Source organism: Phallusia mammillata, chromosome 5, assembly GCF_965637545.1.
Source record: "Phallusia mammillata chromosome 5, kaPhaMamm4.hap1.1, whole genome shotgun sequence".
Classification (NCBI taxonomy): domain Eukaryota; kingdom Metazoa; phylum Chordata; class Ascidiacea; order Phlebobranchia; family Ascidiidae; genus Phallusia; species Phallusia mammillata.
The window spans coordinates 8,570,768-8,592,458 of record NC_137256.1 but is presented as its reverse complement, the minus strand read 5'-3'; the positions used below and the strand labels follow the sequence as shown (position 1 = coordinate 8,592,458).

Sequence of the window (21,691 nt, the reverse complement as noted above, 5' to 3'; positions counted from 1 at the left end):
TAAAAACGTACTGTGCTTGTTTTTTATCCTTGTGGGTGGGCAACGCTTAAATGCTTTATACCTTCGATCTACCTGCTATATTGCTTGTCCGTTGATTTTTTTATGTTTTTACGAAGTTGGTTACAATTTTGTTGAACCATTCTGATTCCATTGGTTTGGGGCAATGTCGCTCTAGCTTTTTTTGAGACACGCCTGGAAAAAACTATTTCATACAAGCTCTCCCACAGTTTTGTTTTTGATTATGACAATGGTTTTGTAAAAACGTTTAAATTAAAGGTTTAAATAAGCTTTGCAAAATTAAAAATAAACCAACAATTGAATACTTATAGAGTAACAAACAAAAAACACCGTATCGGCGAAGCTGTGCGCATAAACATAACTTTAATAAGACCCACTTTAAAGCAAAAATCTGCTTAAAATTGTAAATTTAATTGCATTGCCATCAGTTTATAGAAACCCCCCACAATGCTTACCCATAATTTTAATCACCCGTAACATGTAGGCGCGAATTTGATCAGATTACGACATTTAATGTTGACTAAATAAGAGCTTTACGACAGACGGGTGATAAATGGGAAAGCTGTTTGTGAATTGTTTGACTTTCCACCATCGTTTACCACACACTGCGTTTCCATCAACGGCTTTAGGTTGTATTTAGTCTGCAAGTCATTTACAGCAGGGGTGTCAAACTGGCGACCTGTGGGTCAAAATCGGCCCATGCTCTTATATTTTGCTGTCGGTGCCGTGTTTTTCGTTTCTGTAACGGTTAGAAACTTTTTGCTTTTCTAAAATTGCCGGTACTGGGTCTATACTTCGTCAATTTACGCTTATTGTACTTGAAACATTACAAATATCGTGTGTACTAAAAAGTGACTGCTACCAATTCTGCCTGGCGTAAAAACTAGTAGGTGATTATGCCCCCCCGCACGAAAATGAATCTGACAGCCCTGGTTTAATGTCAAATGATCAACGTTGTTTATTTTGTTCCCATTCGTCGAACGGTGCCAACACCTGAACGCGCTATACCCAGAATAGATACTTAATGCTACAGCAAACAAGCATACTCACATGCATGTTTTTAACTAAGTGGCTATTTCTGCTCCTGTTTTTGTCATTGGTCCATAATATTACAGGGGAGAGTTTCAGCTCTATTTTCATATTGCAGTGAAATATTTTGGCAATTTAAAATGTGAATAATGGAGAAAATGCTTGACTGTTGTGTACAAAACGAAATAATGACTTTGAACGTCTAACGTCGGGTTAACGATGCGTACTGTTAAGTAATCCAACAATTTAACTTTGCAGGTCACACAGCAGTAGTAGAACAACTAGCTGAGAAATTTCCGAAATCAGTTCTTCGTCGCACAAAGGTGAGTCCCTAAATACACACATTTAACGTTAGAAGATGGGCACTATTAAAGGGACCTTTAAAAAACAAATATGCAGACAGTGTACACTGTTTCAACCGATAAGGTCTTATCAGTGCAGCTGGTGATGAGACATTGACCGTAGGCTGGTAAAGTGACATTGTGTTCTGTCTGCAACTTTGTTATCATGCAATACCATCATACTTATAAAAAAATATTTTAAAGTAGCGAAGCCCAATTTGAAACACGTACTTATGTATCAGTGTTCCTATAACTGGGCGTTGTATGTTTACCTCACGACTTGATTCCGTGTTAACCGAGTGTATGGCGCGTTCTGTTTCCAGGATGGGAGTACACTGATGCACATAGCTTCGGAATGTGGTCACCCCGATACCGCTCTGACTTTTCTTAAGCGCGGAGTGCCACTACATATGCCCAACAAGTCAGGTACGTGAATAGATGTTATTCATGCAATATATATGCTATAACGTTGTCCAAAGTGATTTGGTTCTATTTCCTTTTTCCTTGATGAGTAATATTGAATGGGAACACTATACATTTGTTTTGTGACCAAAGTAAACTAAACTTCAGATGTCAATCTTTACAAAAATCCAGTGCGTACTTAATATATCGCAAAAAGGTTACTTCTAAACTCTAAAGCCTATTACCACCCCCCATAATATAACGGCCCAAATGGACGAAAAAACACTGGTGATGCCACAAGCAAAAGTTATAAATGAAAAAGCCGAATATGCTTTACAGGAGCTGTCTGTCTACATTCTGCTGCCAAAAATAATCACGTGGAAGTTGTTAGGACGTTGCTAAGCAAAGGTGCCCACGTGGATGCCAGAACGAAGGTAAAACGAGACTGTTTGAAGAGTGTGGGTAAATGTTTGATGCAACGATTTATGCATGACAAAGTGTATCGGGTAGCAAATCACTGCAATGAAACAGTATGCTATTTGTGATCCTATGTGAAAAACTGTTTTCGGAAAAGATTTATCCATTTTTAGGACAAACTCACTGCTCTTCACGTTGCGGTGCAACACTGTCGCCCTCTGGTGGTACAAATGCTACTCGGTTTTGGAGCTCCTGTTCAAATCAAGGGTGGTGAAAAACAAGAAACCCCACTTCATCTTGCAGCCCAAATATCAGACGGTAAACAACGATGTAATATAATGTATATGTGAAAGGGTTACAGAGTTTAAAGTTATGTTGCTCACCAGGATGCAATATATGCTGCACGCCCCGTAAAGTCCTGTGGTAGGCTACTATGGGGTTGCAGTCACAGAAAACAAGACAAATCTGCCAATTGTAGTTTTTTACCATAAAAGATTTAATCACAACTACAATGTAATCCGTGCTTAAGCCCAATAAGTTGTGTTTAACGTGCATCCATTTGTATGTACATCGTAGAAAGAAGTGCTCACTTTCGGAATTCGTGCAAAGCTTACACGAGAAACTCTTTCATGCGTTATCAAAAAAAGTTGTTTCATGAAAACTCAAGGCAAAGGGGTTCAATGCAACAAGTTATTGCTGTACAGGTGAACAAGTGGCTGAGATGTTAATTAAATCGGGAGCTGACGCAAATTGTCCGAGAGAGGACGGTGAGACCGCTGTACATATGGCGGCCAGGAAAGGAAATCTAAAATCATTCAGGTTATTGCTGGAGGAAGGCGGAGACTCGAGAACTCAATCATCGGTTTGTAGAAACGGAATTTTGTCTTGATGTTTGTATTTTGGGGTATGAATAAACTTAGGGCAAAAAAACACTCGTTGTAACATTATACATTCACTTTTTCACACTCTACCATTAAGTGCTTGTTTACACTATAATACAGTAGAATTATGCTATCTGATATCTAGTGACCTAAATCAACATTAAATTTTATTTTAAAGTCAACTTTAAACCTTTTTTCTAGGTTGGTCAAGCCGTCGCACTGGACGTATAGTTGTTCCTGGTATATGTTTAAACTAAAAACCAGAATTTTCGTTTTTTTTTAACTCAAAACATTCAAACATCACCACTATACAAAATGTACACTCATAACTAAGAAGATGATAATTGAGACAGATCAATCTCGCTAGTAGCCAATGAAAGTACATCTTGCGTCTTTTAAGTGAATCAAAATTCGTTTAGTTGTAATTTCATTGTGGTAATTTCATCGCATTGCAATGAAATCGCAATGTACTTTAAACCGAAATTTCTTGCAAGAAACTTTCTGCGATGAAATCACCATGCGATAAAACTTTCTGCGATGAAATTTTCTGCAATAAAATTACCATGAAATGAAATTAGTATACGATGAAACTTTCTTAACAAAGAATGGAAAGCATTTTCCAAGTAACGAAATACTCTCAGGTCATGAAACTTTCTTGTGATAAATTACCCAGCGACGAAATTCCCTGTGACGAAATAACCACACTACAAAATGTTCTCTTAAAAAATTACCAGACACCAAAAATTTGACCTATTTCGTCCATTTCAAAACGTGTATAATATATCAACAACGTAAATCATTCTCTGTTGTTTTAGTCAGGGGAGAATGCCTTGCATCTTGCTGTTCGACATTGTCGGTGGGAGATCGTATACAACATGATCGACTTCCTCGAATCGAAATATTCCAGATATGAAGCCACAATGTGCGTTAACATGGAAAACAGTGTAAGTAAAGAATGGTTTCTCTGAAATAAAACCCGGTTTCCCACGCTTAAGGCCGTGTTTTCTGAGAAATGGGTTCGGTATGATGGATAGTTAATTATGTTATGTAGGTTAAATTAGAGCTTTTTAACATAAGTAGTATCATCCAATTCTGGGAGTTTTGGATTTTTTTCTGGGGGGAATTAGCGATAGAAGTTAAGAAGTTTAGAGGTTTTTAAACCTAATTTCTTGATGGAACATTTTTTCGTGCTTTTTTTCTTCTTTTTTGTTTATAGCACTGGTTTGTTCCACCCGTTTGATCAAGAAAGATAAAGATATTTTTGAAATGTTTTGATCCTTCAGTTTTGATGCTCCGAAATTCTGAACCGGTTGACCCAGCAGTTCATTTACGGTCTCCCCAAAAGTTAAATTTGTAAAACCGGATATATTTGCTAAAGTAAAATTTATAACTTCAAAACTTGCGGAGTAAGAGTTTCATTCATTGTTGGTTTGTTCATTTGAAAGCGTTTTAAATCTTGCTGTAAATGCGTTGGGTCAATCACAAGCATTTGAAAGCGTTTTGTAACCTTAAGTCGATTTTATTCATTTCTGTCCTTGTTTACGACTGAAAAAAAAAAAAAAAAAAAAAAAAAAAAATTTACAAATCATTTTCATACGTTCTGTAGGAGGGCGTTACACCGATGCACTTGGCTGCCGAGTTAACAGAGGACCAAGCTCATTTTCCCAACGAGGAAGTAAAGATTGTAACACACTTGCTGCAGTATGGCGGGGATGTGAATTTCTGCACAACCTATACACAGGTTTGTATAAGATTTGAAATTGTTTCCCAATAGGATCTTCGCCACTTATGTCTGAAGTGTTCATACAACCAGCGAAGTTGACAATGGCCGTTTCATGACATTTTATCCCGGCTTTAGGAGAGGTCAAATTCATTTTTTAAAGTTAATTAACAACGACAATTATGTTAATCAACAAACAGTTGTCCTAAATTTTATAAACCGAAGTACTGCTTATCGAGATTAAATCACGTCTTAAGTATGAAACCTTTTTCGTAAAAAAGATGGCCATTAATATTTAGTATGTCCATACATCCATGCAAGGACATTGGTGAATATAAGTTTTTTAAAGGTCTCTTTCCAGAAGGTTCTTTAATTAATTTTCTTCTTTTTTGTTTTCCTCTTTACTGAAATACATCAAATATGACATTAATTTAGATTTGCCAACAGGAAAAAAACTTTAGCAGGACTTAGTATCGTACGTTACCTAAAGCTCATGTTGTGTTGAGCTGAATTTTCTTGCCTATGCCATAGTATTTCGACAGTGTTGCATCATCTTCGAACAATTGCGCAATACCTACTTTAAGCAACAAGCAGACATAGTAAACTTAGTGGTGATGTTATTTGCAGGAAACACCGCTACATTATTGTGCAAGAGCTGGCAACGAAAAATCTCTTCGCATGTTACTTGAATTTATCAGCAAAAATCATCAAAAGATGCCGAGTATGATTAATAGGCAGGCTAAGGTAAGTCGCCTGAACAACGCAATCTTGGTAAGCAATGTTGAAAAAAAAACTATACGTTAAAAATCGGTAAACTGTCATTGCAAGTACACTGCTTTATGGGTTATATCAAAACCGTCAGTCAAAAAACAATTTATGAATGGTTTGAGGTGCCAATGTGGCAAAACGAACTACGAAGTTTCGTGCTGTTCAGATCACTTTAAATTTTATTTTTATCTAAAGCACTCATCCCCAAAAAAACAGCGTTAAAGAATTTTTTGATCTGTTAATAACAAGCTCGATTATAGTGGTTAACTCTACGAATTTATTTACCCGTTTTTTGTCCTTAACAAGTCAGTCTTTAAAAAGGGCTCCGAATAAAACCTGAAAAGCACTGTAATGACATTTTTTTACTTTTGTTACAGAACGGTTGGTCTCCGTTGTTATTTGCCAGTGACGAAGGACACGAAAGTTCTGTGGATATTTTACTTCAGCACAGCGCAAGAGTTGACGTTTTTGATGAGGTAACGAAAGATATATTTTGCAGTTTACAATAAAACAATTTCCTTGTTTCCTTGAAAATTTCCTTTTCCTTTTGGGTGAACCCTTATGACCCCTTAGTATTTTGGTGAACCCCTATGAATGCACCCCTGTGTTCGTTGTGGTCCAAAATCTCTTGCCTAAACTGTAACAAAAAAGCAACTATTTGGTCATATTTTACCCGCATCACTGCAGGGCCTATTTAATTAAGAGCTAAACATTTGATGTCTTAAGTTTAAACCCGTCTCTTGGAAGCTTTAAATTCGCTCCATGTTGAAATTTTACAGAATGGCAAGGCAGCGCTCCACCTAGCGGCAGAAAACGGACACCACGTGATTGCGGATATGCTAATTAGGAAGAAGGCGTTCGTGAATGCTAAGACCAAGTTAGGACTGACTCCATTACATCTGGCTGCTCAACGTGGTTACAACAAACTGGTCCAAAATCTCTTGAAACCAATGGGAACCGACCAAAAAGCTTCTATTGATGCGTTGAGTCTGGTGGGTGCTTTGTTTTTGAAGTAGATAAAAAAGATAAACATTGTGAAAATGCGCATTGTGACAAATGACGAACATAATTTTTTACAACTATTTTACTGAAAAAAAATTTGCTTTTTTGGGCGTTTTTAAAATGTGAATCTAAAATACTTGCGATGGTTTTACTTGGCTTTTTCGAACCCTAAAGTTCTCGAAGTTAGATAATTAATCGGTTTGCTGCTATAAAAATCTTTTTATTAAACATAAAATCCAGTATGTCGACATTTTTTGTAATGTTTAAATTTGAAATAGGTTTGTATTAAATATGTTAGTCTATTTAAGTGTTTTGTTTTTCAACTAAGTTCTAACTGAAGGTTGAACGGTGATTCAGAAAGATGCAAATGACCAATTTCAACACAATACCTGCTATACTATTCACCTTCTTTTACATTGTGTTGTGCGTTTCTGTTCGATCTGTACTGACTGTGGGTTAACGAACACTTGCATGTAACTAAATGCTTTATTTATTTGATTTTATGCAGGACAAGAAAACCCCGCTCCACAAAGCTGCTGAGGATGGAATGATTGACGTCTGTCACACATTACTTGCTGCTGGAGCGGATGTAGAAGCTGTAGATAACGTGAGTGATGAATGATGTTTTTTAAGATATACCTTATCCTATGTGATTTATAACTTACCTAATGCAAAAAAGAAGGGCGTAATGATTTCGATCATTTTACGGTATTAATTGTTACTTATCAGTTGAAACTACTAGTGTATCGAGAACATTTTAGAAGAAATTTTGGCAAAAGCATAGACTTTTTGACACTGTTTCATTAAATTACAATTTTTACGCTCATGTTTTCTTCAGATCTTTTGCTATTTTTGGATGTAACATTAGAAAATTCTCTGACTTTTTAAAATTCACTTAAACCCAGGATGGCCAGACGCCGTTGCACTTGGCCGCCGAAAACGATCACTCAAACGTTGTGAAAATGTTTCTTGGCCACCGACGTGATCTTGTGACAAAAGCGAACAAGAGCGGATGGACCTGTGCTCACATTGCTGCTTCCAAGGGCAGCGTGGCTGTCATTCATGAATTGCTAAACTCTAACAAGGAGAGCGTTACTACTGCCACCAACTCTGTAAGTGTCATTTATTGTTTGTTTCATATTTATCCTCGGTGGGCGGGCAACGCCTGAATACGTTATGCTCACAATAAATGAGTCCGCCGTCGAGTTGCCTGTTTTATTGCAAGTCCGTGGATTTATTCTTTCTATAAATAAAGTGAATATTAAATTTTGTATTAAGGGATTGTATCACACCAGGTTTTTTTGTTTATTTTTTAGACTTGTAATAAAATTTTGTAATACTTTTTTTTCTCGGGGTTCGAACCCAGGACACTCCCGGGGACGAATCCCGATCTGTTTTTTTTTGTCTGTATATGGATCAGGCGCGCCAGACCATTCGGCCAAGATTCGCCCAATTTTGTAATAAATTTTCGTTTATTTTTCAGACATCGAATTCCACGGCGCTCCACCTAGCGGCGAGCAAAGGTCACGCAGAAGTTGTTCAGGAACTTATTCTGAACGGAGCAAATCTAATGGACGAAGATTCGGTATGTGGTATAGTTTAACTATGCCTACTGTATATACACTTGTATTATGTGAGAATTAAACTTAAATACGTTTGTCTGGCTGAACGTTCTGTTAACATTTTAAGGACTTTTTCTAAATGTCCAATTTTACTGCACTTATATTAAAGAATATTAAAGACTCGGGAATATGACTGTTTATTGCCAGAGCACATACCTAAACAGTAAAGCTGTGGCTTTTTACGTATATTTGTTACGGCATAGTTCCCTACAGTAAATAAAAAAAAATATTTTTGTTTTTTAGTCTTAAAATAGATTACAAATACGTATAAAAAATGGGTACTTTTCGCAAAATTACCGAAAAACGTGTCATATATGGGTTTTCTTTTCAGGAAGGAATGAATGCTTTACATCTCAGCGCAAAACACGGTCATTCAAATATCATTGAAGTGATTGTGAGCAACAAGGAGAAGATTGAAGCGAAGATGAATTTGCCTTTAAGCAGTTTGTGGCAAACTGTCAGTTCTAAGACAGGTTTCAACGTTCTACATGTTGCAACACAATCTGGAAATGTAAGGCATTGATTTGTTTATAACACGTTGACAAGATAAGTTTAGACATTTTTCGAAACGTGTCTTTTTGCCCTACTCGTGTTTCTAACATCTGTGTTTAGGTTTTGTATTCCCTATTTAAAATATTGTTGCAATTACGCTTGAAAACCAATGAGGCAACAGCCACATTAAGGGATAAAATTTCATGTGAGGTACAATCAGCGAGGGTGGACGTTTGTTTATTACTGGGATCAGCCCTGAAGTGTTCATGCAGACCAGCGACAACGACACGCTCGAATGTAAATCATTGCACGGTAGGCCTTTTCAAAGCGTCAGGCCGCATCAGCCGGTCTTCCAAGCATTCCCATTTCCAAGGCATAGCTCCAAGCACTGCTAAAGCAGTTCAAAAAAGTTGAAAATCGCGTGTTTTTGACATATTTTCGTTATGCCAACAGGAAGACTTCACTCGGGAGATGCTGCATCGAATTCGGGCCGCAGAGGCGAGTCAACAACCAGGAATAAAAGTAGAGGGATCCAAAGACGCCACAAGAGACGTAAGTTTATGTTTTTGCAGGCTTATGTATTTTGCATGCTTTTGCATCAACCACATACGAGTTTTTTTCCAAACACTCAAGTGTAATCCGTTTATGGTCTCTCCCAAATTTTTGAGACCTTTCGATGGATCACACTTTGTAGTACGTAGCTTATACACTTCAATTTCTTTGACGTAAAGTAACTTAAATTGCACTGACAATGTCTGTGCATGAAACAAACATCCCATTTCCACACACAGTACGGTTTCACTCCCCTTCATCTCGCCTCCCAGTCTGGTCATGTAAACCTGGTTCGAATGATTCTTAACTACCCAGGAGTGAGTGTGGAAGCTTCGACAGTTGTGCAGGTAAAAATATGCATTTTCAACACAACACCGTAAATTAAACTGTGAAACCACGGCGCCAGTTTATCCGTTTTAAGAACATATTTCTCGTGTGTTTTTTTCACCACAATATTACCACTGCGTTTTAGATACTTCAGTGAGTTTGACGTCATAAACATTGCGTATAACCTCTTTCACGTCCCGGTTTAGGAATGTAATGAGAAGTATATCAGAATACTAAAGTTGATGCATTCATTAAAGCTTTTTGTTGGTTTTACACATATGTGGCTTCATCGTTTATGATGAATTATAATGCTTATTCGACCAAACATTCTATTTTTACAGCTAAATAATAACTATCTTTTCATAAAAAAATTTCTCGGGGTTCGAATCCATGACACTTCCAGATGCGAATTTAATCAGTTTTTTTTATGTCTGTGTGTGGGTCAGGTGCGCCGGACCATTCGGCCAAGTTCCCGCCCTCATTTTTCATAAAACCTGATCTATAATTTTAGAAAGCAACACCACTCCATCTAGCGGCCAACAGTGGTTACGTAGATGTAGTGGGTCTTCTCCTCAGCAAATCAATTTCCCAGTTGAAATGCGTTGACGCAAAGGGATTTACTTGTTTGCATTATGCTGCTGCTTACGGCCACTTGGAGATGGCGGCTCTGCTCATAGGACAAGGCGCTGATATTGATGTGCCAGATAAGGTCAGTAAAAAATTTATTTTGAAAACTAAATTTTCAATAGTTTGTATTTCCCTGTCATGTTGCAAAACATATGAACAAAATTCTTGTTTTTTTTAAGGTTAGTGTTGGCTATTACCTTTCTTTAAGGCTCATATATACTACTGGAAAAGCGTAGTCGAAAAGGTTGTGTGTCTCCCATTTTTGCTTTGCTTTCTGTTTAAATCCAGATATATCACAGATAAACCGTAAAATAAGCACTGCAAACATAGCTTGTCGTCGTGAAACAACTTTACAAACATATCCAGCATACGCAAAAGGCAATAATGTATGTGGTACAATATTCAACTGACATAAACAATTCCGCTCATTTGCTTGAACGCCAGCCCTTAAAAGGCTCCTTTCGTGGATTCGAATCCCACCGTTAGATAAATATTTTTTATCTGTCTGCTGCATAAGGAAATACATGGGAGACTGGTTTGATTCGAAATAACGCCTCTTCTAGATGGTGTACTGTGGACTTTGAATTTAATGGTTTACTATTGATTTAGAACGGTTTGACGCCTTTGCATCTTGCTGCCAAGTCCGGCTCATTGAAGATGGTGAAACTATTAAGTGAGACTGGAGCTTCGACGAAACACGAAACTAAACAGGACAAGAGAATTCCAATTCAGTTTGCTGCATCGTCACGACATTACGTAAGTGTTCAAAAGACTTTCTTCAACGTTTGTTGGATATGAAGACATTTTTTAAACGCTGTCACCATAGCGCATTATGTCAGCTGAAAAAGGCGTGTGTGCAGATACAAATAATGCAGCATTACAATTTCGAGTTAGGCAACTAATTAAGGCAAGCGACTTGAAAATTTGTTTTAATTTCTTGTAGTTTAGCAAAAATTAATCAAAAGACTTGACACTGTGCACCTTAAAACAAAGTACTGGCAGAATATTGTCTGATACTGTAACATTAATATATGACAATTACCTGCGCTGACACATAGGAAAACTATTTTTTGGGGATAAACAGACCCTTTATTGCAAAAAAGGCCTATACTGGTTTAGCAGAAGTTCAGTTGAGTGTGTCGTGAGAAAATCTGTCTTTAAAAATTTTACCTTATTCCAACTTACTAAAGCTTGCACATAAATCAATTTCTTTCCAATACTGGTCAACATTTACAATTGATTTATGATTGTAGAATGTTGTAAGTTTCCTACTCAAATGCGACCACGACACTTCCAAGTTAATCAACGAAAAATCATTCGTCTGTGATCTTATGCTGGTCGCTAAATCTCCAGCCAAAAAGGCCAGACCACAGAGTGCCATGGGTGGGTCATCCAGAGCAAGGACCCCTATGACTGCTGAAGAGGCCCAGACGAAGAACATGGACATCTTGGAAGAATTTGTCCTTGCTTCAGCTGCTCCAATTGATACTGCTGCCAAATTGTCCCGGGCTTTTATGATTTCCAGTAACCGGGAAAAAGAGCAAGCAAAAAATCTTGTGGAATGTTCAAACTATTGCGAGAATTTAGCGGTGGATTTGCTGGAAATATGCAGGTTTGTTTTCATAAAGGAGTGTTTGATCAGTTTTTACCAACCTGGTACTAAATCCTAAGAAAGGTCTATTAAAGAGTTTCTGATTTTTTTGTTATTTTAGAGGTCATTTTGATGATGACATTTTGCCCACAATGCACCCTATTATATTACATTGACAAGTGTATACAAGACATTTTTTGACACGACCAAAAATTACCAATACCATGAAGTTTTTTTTAGAGGTCATATTGATTTTGGCCATTTAGCCCACAAATGCAACCAATAGTATTGCATTAACAATGTGCATACCGTCCATTTTTTTAAAAATGTCTGAAAATATTTATTACCATCCTAAATAAATTGATACAATAAATAAAAAAATGGAAAAGCAGATACATTAAATCGTAACAACCTTGCATTAAAACATACAAGTAAATGTGCCATAGATATAACAATTTGTGCTCTACAGCGCCAACAACGGTGCAAACGACATCCTAAAAGCAACCGACCGCAAATCGACTCCATTCCTCGACGTTTTAATCGACTGTGAGCAGAAAAATGTGATTGCGCATCCCGCAGTTCAAAAATATTTGTCCGATGTCTGGGTAAGAATTAAAATGTAGTCAACTGAAGTTAAAAACATTAATAGCCCAAAATTACTGGCTTTTTAATTTGACCAAGTATATACTTGCAATAAGCTGCAGACAGTGCACACTGATGAGACCCGTAGGTTGCCAAGTTCGTTTGTTGGTATTACCAGGCTAAAAAACAACGCCCCACCAAATCTGTTCGATGCCACAACTGGCTATAAACTACAGCAACTGCTTGGCCTTTGTAATTGGTGTCTGCTTAATGTTACTATATGAGTAAAAAAAAATTAAAGCCATTAATTGATAAGTAAGCTACAGGCAGTGTACACTAGTGGTGTCCAACTCGAAAACCGCCGTGCGAATTTTGGTCATGTAGAACCTTAGGAATTGTCAAATAAATCTTATGTCGTCAAATGCAAGTAAAATTGTTTATTAAACTCAAGAAAATCGCCAAAATGATGGTTGCGTGACAAATCCTATAACATTTACCATTTGAATGTTTGCAAAGCTCGAGTGCCATTTTCAAATGCTCTGCGTGCAACTTGTTTGACAGCCCTGGTGTACACTTTATCACTTATAAGGTCTCATCAGTACAGCTGGTGACAAGACAGTTTTTACTATTTGCAGCTTACTAATACATTAATGCATCCAAGTTTCTGTATATATTTTCACGCTTTAACATCGGTTGATTGTGTTTCTGGGCAGCTTGTTAATTTCACGACTATTCGTGACTTGACATTATGTTGCAGGTTGGCAACTTGAACTGGGCTGACTGGAAATTTGCTCTTCTCTTTTTCGCAATTGTCTTTTTTCCTCCTCTTTGGCTCTTTCTTGCTCTTCCCTTTCACGTCCGTTTGAGCCGAATTCCCATCATAAAGTTCATCGTTTCTCTCGTCAGCCACTTTTACATGGTGAGAAGGACATTGAATGCGAAAAAACTAGGGTATTTAGTTCAAAACTCACCGCATCTTTGGTTGTTTTAGCCTCCGCTTAAATTTTTTTTCATTCTACTGGCTTTACGGTGTGTCATTAAACTGAAACCGTGTACCAGTTTTTTTTGCAATAAATAGGAAAGTTTTTGTTTTGTAAAAGATCTTCTAGTTTATAAAATTCCCTGACCAATTGGGTGGATATCCCAACATAAAAACTAGTTTTACAAAATTTTTTAACATTAAACACGATTATATCTTTTCCCTATTTTAAATGAAACTTTTACCAGATATTGTCAATATTTTACTACATGGGGTACCTATACATTTACAGCATTTGTTTTTATCTAAAGGTGGGACTGTTTGTGGCGACAGTAGCTATTCCAATTACTCCGATCTATAATCAAGGTGATTTAATACCAGAATGGAACGAATGGCTTCTACTAGTTTGGATGTCCGGTGTGTTGGTCAACGAAATAACTGGACCTGGAGGACGAACTGGGATAGCCAGGGTAAGTTTTCCATTTTGTTAAAGTAAAAGCTTTTGTTTGACCTTCTTTGTGTTACGGCATTCTTGGCAAAATGCGATTGAGATATTTTTTGAAAATACCCTTTTTTACATGTTCTCGTTGGCAAATTAATTTGTACTACTGTGAGAAAATTGAATCGCCTTTGTAAAAGCATCGCGCCAAAAAATGATAAGCTGCAGACAATGCACACTGTTTTTTTTTTTTTTTTTTTTAAACTCGACCTATAAGGTCTCATCAGTGCAGCTGGTGACGAGAGATTGGCCATGTTGGATAGTGTAGCCATCCAACGGCACTTCAGTTTGTAGGGAGTAACAGGCTTAAAAGCCGTGTGCACTGTCTGCAGCTTATCATTTATTGACTCGATTCTTTTACATTGATACTGTGACACTGAGCCGACATCACTTTGGTTCCCAAGTGGTTGCTTGGCCATTTTGAGACAGTTTTCTCTATTCTGCAGATACGAACGATTGTGTTGGTGCTATGTGCCATGGCGATAGTGGTTCATATCATTGCGATTGGTTTTCCCTTTAGCAATCTGGAAGTGAGATTGCAAATCATTTATGTGCGAAATATATTTCTTTCCGCGGCCATGACCTTCGCTTTTGTGCAATTTCTTGAATTTTTAAGGTAAGCGCCTGTAAGTTTTTTTTTTCTTTATTCCAAACTGTAAAAAATGCAAAATTAGAATTTTCAGCCTGTTATTGTATGCGAGTGTTGTCTCCATTTCTCGTACTGAGTCTCTGGTGACTCCTGATTTTATAATATACACCACACATTTTACATACTAAATTATAAGGAAAAATTTCTTATTAATTTCAACAAGGTAGAAAATTAAAATGAGGCCCTTTGGTGTATAGCTGAAACTTTCGCTTGCTTTACAAATATTAGGCTAACAAAAGACAAAACTGTAATATTATAGCCGGCTTTCATAACCTAAGAGCAAAAAAACACACAATTACTTGAAATTGCGACTCTAATCCCACAATTCACCTTTAACTTAACGTAGATTGAAATCTTTGTAACATAATGACATAGCTTTCTGGGTCCTGTTCTGTTATAATGTTACGCTGAGATAATCAACACATTTTGTTTTTAGTTTTCATTATTTATTCGGACCGTGGACCATAATCATTGAAGGTCTTCTGAATGATCTTATTAAATTTGGCGTTATCGTTATGATATTTATTGTAAGTAAAAAAATATCTTTCCGTTTTTTTATTCTAATGTTTTTTTCCAGAATCTATATTCGTGTTGTTATATTTTTATTTTTGCCAAACACCTCAACGCTAAATTCAATGAAAGTTTACTACCAACTGTTTAATTAAAACTGTAACCTTTTAATATATATTTATATATATACTAAACTGAAGCTTTCAGTACACTTAGATCAGTCTGTGTTTTTCGTTATGCAATGTGATATATAAAGCTTCAGTTTAGCATATATTATCCCCAACTGGAATTGCCTGTAATAATTAAGAGTCCGTTGGTGTAGGACGATTTTTAGCACAGTTTTTATATTGGCATTGAAATGCTATTCTGATTAATAGTTATAAAAAAGTAGCTTATTTGCTTTAGAATTTTCCCTTGCAAAACATAATCTCCTTTCCAAGCTGATTAACAACGCTGAATTCAATGAAAATATGCTCCCAACTGCTTAATTAAAACTGTATTTTTTTCAGATTGCTTTTACCATGTGGCTTGCTGCTGTCTATCAGCCTGTGTTTAGTGAAACATCCAACACCACGGCAATAGTCGGTAAGTTAAACGACAGTGGTCCAGGTTGTATGCTTTCAAATATCAAATACGTTATATGCGTACATTCAAATAATTGCTGAAAAGGTTTTTTTTGTGTTTTGGGCACGATGACACGTAATTGTTTTTTTAAAGAAAAATCCTTATTAGTTTAAAAATTCCAACAAAAAACAAGTAACAAATAAGGCAATCGTTTATTACAATAGATTTTTGTAAAAGATGCGTAATTTTAACGAAACTCGCTATAGAAAATAAGTGTTTAATAGTTTCCTATTGGGAACTTAGGCTTAATGTGAACTCTTGTTTTTCATACAATGCAACGAGTATAACCTTTATTTGACCATGTGTAGGTCAGTTGGTAAAGCACAAACCTCGGATAGGTTTCGGTCGTAGGTTCGAATCCCACCGCAGGCCAGATATTTCTAGCTTAAGTTATGCCATATATGGGAATGCTTGGGATACTGACTAGATTCGGTATAACGCCTTAATTAATAGACCTGGCGCAATACAATTGAACTAAATCATAGTACGCCAGGTTCATTCAAGGCGTGATACCGAATCAACCGGTCATCAAGCGTTCACCACCATATGGCAAGGCGTAGGTTAGAAAGTCTCGGTGTATCGCATCGCTGGTCTGCATAGCCATAGACGCTTCAGGGCTGCTCCCAGTTGTGAATTAATGTTCATCTTATTATTGAACTATTGATAGTTAATTGATATTGATAGTTTGATACAATGTTTTAAAGTTCATTTAAAATCCGCAGGTTCCACAACAGACGAGGCAAGGCTTCTTAATCCCTTGGACACATTTCAAATACTTTTCTTCGCATTGTTCGGACTTATAGAACCCGATAACTTGCCTCCGATCAACCAGAGTCCGAATTTCACTATTTACCTGGTCCAAATTGTGTTTGGTCTTTATCACATCATCACACTCATCGTGCTCATCAACTTGCTCATTGCCATGATGTCTGATACTTACCAAAGAATTCAGGTAATGTTTTAAATGTTGTGTAGATCAGATTAGAGTTGTAAGCGGGAGGGCTACATTAGTTTTTTCGTTTTTTAATGAAACAAATCTATGCCGAAGTATAACATTACTGTTTTCATATCTCACACAGGCTCAATCAGACACAGAGTGGAAATTTGGACGCGCGAAGTTAATTCGTAACATGAAAAAGACGAGTTTATCCCCAGCTCCAATCAATCTCTTTATCACCTGTTTCCAGTATATTCGTCTTTGCGTAAAACACAAGGGTATGTTGAGATATTAAAATGAATGTAAATTTTGGTGTGTCAGAATTTGTAAACAGTTTGTTACGTCACAAGGTCGGGCTTGTGACGTCGGCATCGATCGAACTGAGGAGGAGGACCATGTCGTCAATCACGTGGACGATGGTTATGGCGTCATAATGAACCATCGAAGTTGGAATTCGTCAACATCGGTAAGTGAAGATTAATTTGACATTTGTATTTTGTAAAAAAAATGTTTCTAAAGATTGTACTTGCAATAACAAAACGGAACTTCAGTAATAAATCAAAACCATCAACAGCATGGCTTAAACTGACGATAATACAGTAAAACCAACGGACGATAAAATCCTTGGTAAAACAGAATCAGTCGGTTCAAAAAGGGAATATATATATTTCGCCTATGTGGCATCATCAGTTCCTGAAGTGTTGAAACAATAATTGCCCAGAAAACAAGAAACAGTGAAACCCACAGCTGTGCAGTCTAGCAGACAGTTGTGACTTCCTGACTCATTGTACCTGATGATGGTACCAACAAAGGCATTAGCCTAGGTTTGCTTAGTGTAAACCTATGCCGTGCCTAAAATTTTGGATGTCACATCATTACTGTAAGCTGTAAAATACTTTAACGTTTCCATTACAGGACCACTCGCCAACTGCTGATGCGCGCGAAGCTGATGACAATCGTAAGAGAAATTATACAATTGAAACTGGTGCAAGAGTCGCAACGTTAGAACAGGTTGTGGATTGGGCGGTGATACGACAAAAGTACTGGACGCGGAAGGTAGGTGTTTTATTGCGTTGTTGTCAATACCAATGTATTGTGTTCTGGTATGATGGAAGTTTGATGTTATTTGTGTGCATTAGCGTAGCCAGAACAAAATTTTGTGAGGGGCAATGTTTGTTTGGAGCTGTGTGGCAAAAACTTGGTGACTCTAAACAAGTTGGTTTAAAACATCGAGTTAAGGAAGCCAATTCGCACTGTTTTGTAACTCTGTTACGTCAATACTCGTAATTGAAACTTAAAGCTCGAATCACCCAGTCCGTTGCTTGGTGGGTGAAGAGTAAAATTCCTTATAGCAATAGATGTAAGTTCAGAAAAACCACTTAGTCGTTCACCCTTTGGTTTTAAAGATATATATATATATTTCGCTATTACAGCATCGTCAGTATCTTCTATTTGTTTCTATTTGAATAAGATACTGACGATGCTGTAATAGCGAAATATATATATATCTTTAAAACCAAAGGGTGAACGACTAAGTGGTTTTTCTGAACTTACATCTGTTACGTCAACTAGCGGATCTTTAATCCCCACGTTGGAACAACAAAGTAAAATATGTGCCCCAGACTTTTAGGAAGCCGCCTGTCCTATCGTTATGAGTTTTCTACGGAATATGAACTGACGGCACCAACTTAGGTCATGTTTTGTATCTGAATTTGGGTCGTATCTGAAAGTCATATCCACGTATTCTATCGTTATGTTCATTTGTGCAGGTGTAGTTCAGTTGTTAGATTTCCACGTAGGCTTCTGTCGTGGGTTCGAATCCCACTGCTAGGTAGATGTTTAGCCTATGCCTTGCCATACGGTGGTAAATGCTTAGTGGCCGGATGATTCGGTATGACGCCCTTAACAGACCTGGCGTACTATATTTATTTATTCAGATAGGTGTAGCTCAGTTGGTAGGGCCCCGCAAAGGCTCCTATCGTGGGTTCGAATCCCACCGCAGGCTAGATCTTTCTAGCCAATGTCATAGGAAAATGCTTGGGAGGCCGGCTCGATTCGTTGTAACGCCTTGAATATATCTGGCGTACAATATTTATTATTCGTGCAGGGTAAAAACAAAGCCGACGCCGATCTTTTCTCCTCACTGCGACGTGACGCCGAATACAACGTGATGGCTGATGATGCAAGCAATAACCATCGAAAATACAGAAACGGGGTCAGTAAGGGTCACCCGGACGCCGTTCTGACGCCGCTATCGGGACCTCACAACGTCACGTATGACGATGCTGGAGGTTACATTGGGAGATGACCCGGGGTTAAGTTGCAATTTGACCTTTTTTACCAAACAACTTGCCACTTGTTTCATCGTTGTACTGATATTTGTATGATGCATAAACTTCATCAAATTTTTTGAATACAAAAGGTTTGCTCATATATTTTTGTTGTGTTAAAAGTTCCGGAAAATTATTTAAAAGTATCTGATAAACACTGTACGAATATCTTGACCTTATACTTTGCGGTGCTGCCACCTTTGATTTCATTTTCTGAATATTGAACTTAAAAAACGATATTTCAAAGGTTGTGCTTCACAAGATTGACATTATTATCTGAGAATTTAGCTGCCTATTATATTGCAGACAATGTGAAAAGTTAAAATAAAAACACATTCTCTTACTTGTAGGCCCATTAACTGTCGTCTTGTAGGCACATTACCTTTCGTCTTGGTCTTTCCTGAGGCTTCAATGTATAGGCCTGTCAATAAAACTTTCGGGCCTAAACGGACTTCTCAAAAACGATTCGTGTTTGGGCCGGGTTTCGGGCTTGTACTTTTGGGTTCGAGCTCCAATTTCAGGCTTATTTACAACTCTGTAGCACAGGTATATAAAAGTAAGCACGTAAAACCATCTTGAAAAGACAGTGCGTGACGCGTAGTTTTACGGCTGCCAAAAGCCTTCGCACGTTGCACTAATGGCTGGACATGTAAAGTGGTAAACCATAACAAAGATACGCTCAAACACTGCTGTCTTGAAATCCACATAAGGATTACAAAACACAGGTAAACGTGGTAAGGTAACAACACAAAATTATGGTAGGCTAAATATACCAGGACCTAAAACTGCAGCTTGATAGAAATTAAAACTGCCTGTGAGCTTATAAAGAATAAATCGTAAGGCAAACGGTTTTACAATCGCTGTTGTCATCATAAATGATCAAATTATGACTTTCGTACGTTAAAGAGTATGCATAAAGGAGAAAAGAAAATCTATAAGAGGCCAGTGGCAAGGTCATAAAATCTATGACATAGATTAAGGGCATAAAACCTGGGGTGCGCAGGTCAAATGCGACCAACTCAAAAAAGGTTGTATGTACCGCAAAGACGTTTAGATTTTTAAAGACGTGTAGCTTGCTAAATTATCTCAATGCATTGCTTCAAATGGAATCCAACTCCTTTTTTGTTTTTAAGCAGAGCAATGCGCCCGGCGTTTTCTTTGCACTAATATTAGAGCCAGAATCATTTGCAAATTTTGATGGGAACTGTGTAACTCAATATAAATCTATTTGGTACAAACCTACAATTATAGTAAATAAAAGTGCGCAGTCCAATATTAGTAGTTGTCATTGACCCAAGCTTGCACATCCGGCATAGATAACAGTTAGACAAGTGAAAAAAATCACCCATTTATTTCTTTAACTGTTTATCCCCGAGCAAATGAATGCGAGTGCTAAAACTATTCTTGAAATCAATATCGAAAACCTCCATAGCGTTGACGCATTGAGCGACTGAAAAGCGAAAGAAAAGACGCCAATCTATTGCTTCCTTGCATTGTAAACCAGTTGGGGCGTATGGAAGTGTTTACCAACGGCGTTAATTGGGTGGCGTTTGGGTTTCTGCTTAATATCTGCAGTACGCCATAGGGTAAGACGTGATGTGAATAAACTATTCGCAGCTGTTTTGGGGTATAGTCCATGGCATAGAAACAGCGTGTACGCTTAATTTTTGCTGACTGTTTTATGTATGAAATTAATTCGCTAATAGATTGGTATTTTAAACTTACGAGATACGCAGTTAACACAAACGTTGCCATCAGTTTTAATGCATTTTGGCAAATTTGTACCACAAGTATAGTTTCCACTAGCTTTTGAGAAGGCCAGGAGACAGTTTGATGAAAAGGTTACGATCAGCAAAAACGAAGGGCACCACCCTTTTGGCCAAGGACTTTTCTTTTGTTAGCCATGACCATCAAACAATTAAAAAAATATTCGCATTACAATTTTTTTATAGTAATCTTTTTTTGGAGGTACATTATTCCAAACGTATTTAGAGTATTACAGCAACATGTGCTTTGGATCTTAATAATTGTTTGGCTGTATAGGCAAAGTTTCTTGGGACAGAAAAGTGTTAGAGCTTTAGCGATATATCTTGCTTATGGTTCTAAGAACTGGTATTTTAACAGGATACGTCGAAGACACCAGATACATAAACTGTGTGAAAGGATTTAGACCAGTGGTTCTCAACCTTTTTTACTATGCGACCCCCTTTAGAGATTTTCTAACACCACGCGACCCCTATACATACGCACACACACAAGAAGTTTAACTACCAGCATGTGTTGATTGTGTTCATCACACATTTGCAATCTTAACGTGGCTGCAATAGTTCGGCGTTTTGCTGTATTCCGGAAAACCCCTATTTTTCACTAACTATTTCACTATTTCGTGTTTTTTTTATGTTAAGAAAAACCAAAACCCGCAATTATAGAAGTATACAATCGCAAATAATGTTACGCCCGTTCTAAATCAAACGGTCGTGTGAGTTACTACATGCTAAACAAAAGTCATAGGGAAAGTTTTTATGATACAGATAAAGTATTCCGTGTTCGGTTACGTCTCCGCGACCCCTCAAAATTGCTTGGCGACCCCTTGGGGGGTCGCGACCCCCAGGTTGAGAAACACTGATTTAGACAGTTTGAGTAATAACCTTTGCTGCGTAAAAGAATCAGGAAACTCGCTTTAACAACGTTCTGTATATTGGTTAGTACAAGTAAGGATTGCAATAGCATATGCTTTTGATATAGGATGGATGGTCTGTGTAAAAAGTTTTGGACAGTTTTAAGAAATACGT

The 21,691-nt window shown here is 37.4% G+C and overlaps 1 protein-coding gene across 1 annotated transcript in view; it reads left to right on the top strand.

Annotated features, from left to right (window-relative positions):
- The window catches only part of LOC145229460 (uncharacterized), a 28,453-nt gene extending 9,451 nt beyond the window's left edge, over positions 1 to 19,002 (top strand). The window contains exons 7-36 of the mRNA XM_080094801.1: positions 1,306 to 1,370; positions 1,712 to 1,814; positions 2,130 to 2,224; positions 2,381 to 2,525; positions 2,912 to 3,069; positions 3,904 to 4,032; positions 4,695 to 4,829; positions 5,436 to 5,552; positions 5,954 to 6,052; positions 6,356 to 6,568; positions 7,087 to 7,185; positions 7,484 to 7,690; positions 8,062 to 8,163; positions 8,532 to 8,711; positions 9,146 to 9,244; positions 9,484 to 9,591; positions 10,083 to 10,280; positions 10,808 to 10,954; positions 11,452 to 11,810; positions 12,259 to 12,394; positions 13,129 to 13,290; positions 13,662 to 13,820; positions 14,296 to 14,465; positions 14,935 to 15,025; positions 15,518 to 15,593; positions 16,355 to 16,584; positions 16,712 to 16,847; positions 16,920 to 17,035; positions 17,485 to 17,625; positions 18,677 to 19,002. Coding sequence (XP_079950927.1) covers positions 1,306 to 1,370; positions 1,712 to 1,814; positions 2,130 to 2,224; positions 2,381 to 2,525; positions 2,912 to 3,069; positions 3,904 to 4,032; positions 4,695 to 4,829; positions 5,436 to 5,552; positions 5,954 to 6,052; positions 6,356 to 6,568; positions 7,087 to 7,185; positions 7,484 to 7,690; positions 8,062 to 8,163; positions 8,532 to 8,711; positions 9,146 to 9,244; positions 9,484 to 9,591; positions 10,083 to 10,280; positions 10,808 to 10,954; positions 11,452 to 11,810; positions 12,259 to 12,394; positions 13,129 to 13,290; positions 13,662 to 13,820; positions 14,296 to 14,465; positions 14,935 to 15,025; positions 15,518 to 15,593; positions 16,355 to 16,584; positions 16,712 to 16,847; positions 16,920 to 17,035; positions 17,485 to 17,625; positions 18,677 to 18,877 — 4,376 coding nt within the window. The 3' untranslated portion in view covers positions 18,878 to 19,002. The remainder of the gene's footprint in view (positions 1 to 1,305; positions 1,371 to 1,711; positions 1,815 to 2,129; positions 2,225 to 2,380; positions 2,526 to 2,911; positions 3,070 to 3,903; positions 4,033 to 4,694; positions 4,830 to 5,435; positions 5,553 to 5,953; positions 6,053 to 6,355; positions 6,569 to 7,086; positions 7,186 to 7,483; positions 7,691 to 8,061; positions 8,164 to 8,531; positions 8,712 to 9,145; positions 9,245 to 9,483; positions 9,592 to 10,082; positions 10,281 to 10,807; positions 10,955 to 11,451; positions 11,811 to 12,258; positions 12,395 to 13,128; positions 13,291 to 13,661; positions 13,821 to 14,295; positions 14,466 to 14,934; positions 15,026 to 15,517; positions 15,594 to 16,354; positions 16,585 to 16,711; positions 16,848 to 16,919; positions 17,036 to 17,484; positions 17,626 to 18,676) is intronic.
- The last annotated feature ends 2,689 nt before the right edge of the window (positions 19,003 to 21,691 follow it).